The 6,509-nt window shown below is 61.2% G+C and overlaps 1 protein-coding gene across 27 annotated transcripts in view; it reads right to left on the bottom strand.

Moving 5' to 3' along the window:
- Positions 1-427: 427 nt before the first annotated feature.
- Positions 428-6,509, bottom strand: part of NADK (NAD kinase) — a 30,530-nt gene continuing 24,448 nt past the window's right edge. For 17 of the 27 annotated variants that reach the window (XM_074023315.1, XM_065534924.2, XM_065534931.2 and 14 more), the window contains 9 exons: positions 5,556-5,685; positions 4,868-4,976; positions 4,623-4,708; positions 3,738-3,840; positions 2,586-2,740; positions 2,326-2,425; positions 2,093-2,250; positions 1,612-1,694; positions 428-1,089 (listed from right to left, as the gene is read on the bottom strand). In XM_074023315.1, the coding sequence (XP_073879416.1) occupies positions 927-1,089; positions 1,612-1,694; positions 2,093-2,250; positions 2,326-2,425; positions 2,586-2,740; positions 3,738-3,840; positions 4,623-4,708; positions 4,868-4,976; positions 5,556-5,685 (1,087 nt within the window). In that variant the 3' untranslated portion in view covers positions 428-926. The remainder of the gene's footprint in view (positions 1,090-1,611; positions 1,695-2,092; positions 2,251-2,325; positions 2,426-2,585; positions 2,741-3,737; positions 3,841-4,622; positions 4,709-4,867; positions 4,977-5,555; positions 5,686-6,509) is intronic. The other 10 variants (XR_012427525.1, XR_012427524.1, XR_012427526.1 and 7 more) reach the window with 2 other exon arrangements.

Here is a 6,509-nt window from a genome sequence, read left to right as displayed (position 1 = left end):
TTGCAAGATAAAAGGGATCACGATCACTAGCCCCGGAAATCCCCATCTCCCGGACCACCAGGATCGCACTGAACAGAATGGTCCCCGAATGGTCCCCGGAGACAGCGTCTTGCAGAACACAAATGTAAACATTTAATGGCAGACGACTCCCTTCCCCTGAAATCTTCACAAAAGTGTGTACAAGAAAAGATGCACATAAGCATTTCAGAAACTTTAAAAGAATCTCTAAAAAGTATATACAGGATTTAAAGCCCCTTCCTGGGAGCGGAAGCTACGTGAGGAATGTGTGGGTCGCCAGCGATGCCAGCCCCCTTCCCACTGAGGGTCCCAGACTCGTGGGGCCTCGAGCGGGGAGGGCTGGACAGCAGGGGACGCATCCAACCCTCCCCAGAAACTGCGCAGAACAAAACCACCGGCAAGACCAGACTTTTCAACAGCGCCCGCGCCGGGGCTTTCCCTGCAGAAGTTTTAAGGAAAGAGGTGCAGGCCAAGGGGAAAAGCATCGCAGCTCAAGGAAGGTTTTTGGCTGAGACATTTATTTTCAACATTGAAGGATAGGTCGAGTCATTCCGACCCCTCTGAATTTCAATCGACTGATTTGTGGAAAAACATCCTGGCATGGAATTATGGCGGCTGGAGGCTGTGCTCCAGGGACCCCCCACGGGGTCAGTGGGACAGGAGCACTCCCAGCCCATTTCTCACTGCTTCTTTAGAAAAGCAAAAAAAGTCAGACTTAAAATGTTAAAAAAAACAGCTGATCTGGACAAAAGGGCAGACCCAGGCTCTGACCCAGCTACAGGAAGGAAGTGGCCGCGCCATTGAGACAGAGGTGGTCACAGACACACACAGATTGGTCTGTCCCCAGAGGGAGCTTGGAGGGCAGAAAAGAAGACAGCGGAAGGATTCCGGCCTGGACAGGGCTCGACCTAGCCCTCCCCCTCCTCCTCCTCCTCCTCCTCCTCCTCGAAGTGGGCTTGCTTCTTCCGGACGTTCCAGTGCAGGCACTGCGCGAGGCTCTCAAACCAGTCGCTCACGGGGTCCCGCACGCAGATGGAGGGGAGCGGGTAGCATGAGGTAGTGATGCTGATGCTGGGGCGGGAGAGCAGCCGCCTGAGCCAGGGCTTCCAGAAAGGCCCGCCCCAGCCAAGAACCCTCCCTCCCTCCCGGGGAATGGCTGGGACTCTTTTCCTGAGGGGCCAGGCAGCCCCTCCCTGAGGCAGGCTTGAGGGGTGCCCCATGGGTGCTGGGACAGAGCCGCCCCAGGTCCTGGAGGGGACGGTGCAGGGAACGGACAAACTCTGCCCCAGGGCCCTCAGAGGTGAGGTCCCAGGAGGTGGGTGAGGGCAGCCCTCATGCAAGGGCGGGCAGCTGTGCCGGGGCGGGGGGACACCCTCAGGCCTCTGCTGGGGTCACGCTTGCATGTGCCACCGTATGTGACCTGCTGCCGCCGGCACGGGTGCCCTGACTGTGACACTCTAAGACCCAGGGACTCAGGCCCTGTGGTGCTCTAGGGGACAAGCTGTGTCTACAGGCCAACCCCAAGAGGGCAGGCGCTGCCTGGCTCAGGGAGGAGGTTGGCAGGCAGTGCCCAGCCCGGCCTGCAGCCCACACCTGTCTCCGTGGCGGATCTCTTGTCTCTTCCGTCCATCGAAGGACACCCATGCTGTGTTCCTTGCTTCAGGTGACAGCATGATCTGAGGGTCAAGCAGGGAGAGGGGTGGGCCCCCAGCTGTGGGGAGGACACTTCTAGGCACCCACCCCCGAGTGCTCGCCAGAGGCCGAAGGTTGGGCAGCTCTGACCCTGCGTTGTGGACGGTGGAGTGCGCATCTTACAGGCACTGGCCCAGCTCAGCACCGCCAGAGACCAACAATGGCGGGAAGCCCCTCAGACCCGGGCCCCGGGCACCTGGGTGGACAGATCTCGGGCACCAGCAAGGCAGGGCTTGCCTCTGAGGGCACGGACGGCCCGAGGATGGTGAGGCCATGTCTGAGGCTGGAGCCAGCACGGCAGAGCCGAGCGCTAGGTCCGGGCTTTGTGCTGCACAGGGTCCAATGACTCACAAACCGGAAAAGGAGCGTCGTTGGCTCTGACCTTCAGCTCGACCCCTGCGGGGACCACGATGGGCCGGAAGGACAGCGAGTGGGGGCAGATGGGCGTGATCATGATGGCCGGCACGTTGGGGTGGATCATGGAGGCCCCGGCCGCGGCCGCATACGCCGTGCTGCCCGTCGGGGTGGACACGATCACTCCTGACAGGGACAGGCGCAGGCGTCACTCCCGCCCGAGGGACGCTCAGGGCCCCAGGACAGCGCTGCGGGCCTTACCGTCGCCCTGCACCGTGGTGATGAGGTGTCCGTCCAGGTAGACGTCCACGTTGGACAGGTAGGAGGAGGGGCCTCTGTCAATCACCACCTCATTCAGGACCTGGAGGGGATGACAGCATTGCACACTCAGGGCGGGTGGGGCCGCACAGCTCACAGACACGGCCGTCCCACCTAGCCAGGCTCTGCGGAAGGCCCTCGCCCCTGGGACCCAAGTCCCCCCACCCCGGGCCCCTCACCGAGGCTGAGGCACCTCCACTCACCTGGTACTGCATGGCCTGCTTCCCGACATCCATGTCCAGGCCCGCAGCCCGTGAGCCATTTTCACCCAGCCCGTTGTGTACCGCTGTCTTCTTCCCCCGGAGCTCCTTCACCACCCTGACCTTCAGCCGGCTCCGGAGAACAACAGCTGCGTTTCCTGAGGTCCGGTGGGAGTCACAGGGCATCAGAGGGCACGGGTCAGAGGGCGTCAGCGGGAGTCAGAGGGTGTCAGCGGGAGTCGGAGGGCGTCAGTGGGAGTCGGAGGGCATCAGAGGATGTCGGAGGGAGTCGGAGGGCGTCAGTGGGAGTCGGAGGGCGTCAGTGGGAGTCGGAGGGAGTCGGAGGGCGTCAGCGGGAGTCAGAGGGCGTTGGAGGGAGTCGGAGGGCGTTGGAGGGAGTCGGAGGGCGTCAGCGGGAGTCAGAGGGCGTTTGAGGGAGTCGGAAGGCGTTGGAGGGAGTCAGAGGGTGTTGGAGGGAGTCAGAGGGCGTCAGCGGGAATCAGGGCATCGGAGGGCGCGCGTCAGCAAGGCTGGCAGGGTCGGGGCCCAGCCCAGGGAGGCCAGCGGGGTCAGGGTCCCTTTCTGCTCCCAAGTTGACACTTCTGTGCCTTTTGTTTGTTTGAGACGGAGTCTCACTCCATCACCCAGGCTGGAGTGCAGTGGTGCGATTTCCGCTCACTGCAACCTCTGCCTCCTGGGTTCAAGTGATTCTCCCACCTCAGCCTCCCAAGTAGCTGGAACTACAGGCGCGCATCACCACGCCCGGCTAATTTTTGTATTTTTAGTAGAGACGGGGTTTCACCGTGTTGGCCAGGATGGTCTCATCTCTTGACCTCGTGATCTGCCCGCCTCGGCCACCCACAGTGCTGGGATTACAGGTGTGACCACCATGCCCAGCGGACACTTCTGTGCTTTCTGAGTGAGAATCAGCTCACTTCTGCCCAACAGGCAGGGCAGCTTCAACCTGTGATCTGCTGAAACTTCTCAGTGTTAGTAAAAAAGGTTTGAACCACTCAAGATTTAGAAATCCCTGAATCTAGAAACCTTTCGATGTTTGCTCCATGCATCAATAAATAAAACAAACCCTCCACAACCAAGCGAGACGACAGCCCCAGGATCAGAGCTGCTTGTGGGCTCCAGAACATTCCAACTCACCCTCTATCACCTGAGTAACTTGGGACTGAAAGTTCTCAAAGCTGAACGGGGTCAGGAAGCCCAGGGAGCCCAGGTGGAAGGCCATGACCGGAGGGACGCTGCCCTGTGAGCCGACGGAGAGGTCATTCAGCGCCCAGGCCGTGCACTCCCACACCACCCAACTTTGCGCCGGCACCTCAGGAGGGACCCAGCTCTGTGGGGACAGCACCTCTGACCCTCTGCAAGAGGGACTGGCCATGTGGACGAGCAGAGGGGGACGTCCCAGGCCAGGGTGGGCTGGGCCACCAGGGCCAAGGTCGGTGTGGGGAGCTGGTGAGAAACAAAGGTAGCAGAGCTGAGCAGCCCCCTGGACGTGGACGGCAGGGGAGCCAGCGGGGGCGGGTGGGAGGCGGCCTCGGGGTCAGAGCCTCGCGCCCCACAGGTGCTAATGGGGAGATGAGGAGGAGAGCGGGGTGGGCTGCGGGCATTTCCGGGTGTCACCAACGCAGCGGGCCAAGGGCAGAGCCAGGGTCCCCGCACAGTGTGGCCCTACAGCCCAGGGGGAGAGCCGTGCTGCCGAGAAACCAGGAAGAAGAGCTCGAGGGAGGCCTGGAGGGGATGGGCCAGTACGCAAGGTCGTCTCCCAGGACCTGCTGCCCTGCACCACTCCCTCCTGTCCCAGGCGCTCTGGCCACCCCCAGCTGTAGCACTGTGTCCACACTGCCCCTAGCCCCACCATTGCGCCCCACCGGGATGCCACCATGGGAGTCGGTGCTGGCCGCTCTAGATGACTGCCCTTGCATAAAGCTACGGGGTGAAAAGTAATGGAAGCCGTGGTTGCGAGCCCCTCGTTACGCAGCACCTAGACTAGAACCTGGTGCGCGTCTGGAAACGTCAGTGCTTCACCTGGAAAAGCGAGGAAGCGTACAGCAGCGTCCCGTCTCCGCCCAGGCAGATGATGAAGTCTATCTGATTGGAAATGTCATCATAATCTAGGAAACACAAAGCAAAACCAAGAAGAGGCTGTCACAGGGCGGCCCCTCCGTGGTACAGTGCGCAGACACCAATGATGAGGGCAACAGTGCCAGAAGCTTCCACTGGGGCAGGGAACTGTGCTGGAGAAACCAAGGACAGAGCTGCCGACAGCCCACCTTCTCGAAAGGTACAGAATTTCTTCTTCACTGCCCCAAAGCTTTCATCGCTGGCGATGGCAGGGTCTTCCAGCACTTTCTTTTCCACATACACGATCATGTTGTTCTCCTGGAAGCAAAGTGCCAACCTGCTCATTCCACCTGCAGACCCCACCCTCCTGCAGGGAGGTTCCCGACTCACGGGCGTTGGAATCAGAGACCTGGCACCGTGGCCTGCATGCCCGCCCCTCCCAAGCTGACGCTGAAGCTTCATCACCAATGCACCAGGATTAAGCAGCAGCACCTTTAAGAGATGATTGGGCGGAGGGGCTCCCTTCTCAGGAACTGACTAAGGCTGTTATTTCGGTTTCCCAGCTCTTTCGTGCCGCGCCCCCCACGCCTGCTCTTCTGCAGGAGGACACGGCAGGAAGGCCCATGCCAGATGCAGCCCCTTGATCTTGGACTTCCCGGCCTCCAGGGCCATGAGCCCATCCGGCCCATTGTTGATCACCCAGTCTGGTGCTTGTCACGACAGCACACACAAACCCAGACACGTGGGCAGATCCCTGCTCGGTCCCCAGTTCCAGACAAGTAGTCGTTTCCCAGCACTTGAGGTGGTTCCCGTGGTCTCACGGGGCAGCGATACGGACGGAGGCCCCCCCACAACTCCGTGTGCACCCCAGGCCCCGTTCCCCTCCGCCCCGCGTGCCTCCATGAGGTGCGTGCAGAGCTCCTTGAACGGCTGCAGTAGGCTGGCGTCTCTCATCTTCTTGATGACAAGGACGCTCTTCGGAGACTTGTTCCACGTCAGCCGCTGGCTTGCAGGGTCCTGGATGTGCCTTTAGGGGAGCAGAAAAGAGTTCACACCAGCAGTGATCTCCAGCTCGCGGAAAAGGTGCACGACTTAGAAAAGAAAAACAACTTTAAAAAGGTGTTTTCACCTCCCAGGGAAATGTGCTCAGTGGCCACGGGCAGGGCCGAGGGTCGCACCGGTACCCCCAGCCACCTGGTGCCAGGGGCCTGGCCACAGAGGCAGGGCCAGGGGTCAGTAGGGTCCTGAATGACCACCGCTCAGCTGCTTGGCCCATCACACGCAGGCTCAGGCCCACACTCCCCGCCCGGGCACCGCACTGACCCAAGCGCATGCACCGCTGCCCTTCAGAGCCCCCAGCCACTTGCCTGCCTGGCTCCTCGGTGACGCTGGCGGGGCAGAAATGACCACGGAAGCCCATGGCCGGGCCACTCTTTCCTTGGTGCCCTCCTCAGGCCCCCACAAAAACCCAAACCAGCTGATGTGGGGATTCCGTCCCTAGGATCCCCTGCACATGGTTTCTGGCCCCACGTGAGCCCAGGACCCCTCAAGGACCCACTTCCTGCCCTGCACACAGCTCACTGCATCCCCGCATGAACGGACTTTAACCTCACTCACTCTCACAGTAAAAATCACAGGTTTAAAAGTCCATGGCAGCCCTGAAACAGCCGCCTGCGCTTTGCTGGCTCCGACCCTGACCACTGTGCCCGGTGTTTCTCCACAGGCAGGGCCGCCCCGGTGGGACTCCCATTACCACGTCAGTCACAGAAAGCATCCCAGCCCAGAACCAGAACACCCGCCACGGAGCCTGCTCCTGTTCCCAGAAGCCAAGGGAGGGCGCAGCGGGGCTGG

The sequence above is a fragment of the Macaca fascicularis genome, chromosome 1 (genome assembly GCF_037993035.2).
Source record: "Macaca fascicularis isolate 582-1 chromosome 1, T2T-MFA8v1.1".
Classification (NCBI taxonomy): domain Eukaryota; kingdom Metazoa; phylum Chordata; class Mammalia; order Primates; family Cercopithecidae; genus Macaca; species Macaca fascicularis.
The sequence above is the reverse complement of the archived record's forward strand: the minus strand, read 5'-3'. Positions and strand labels throughout refer to the sequence as shown.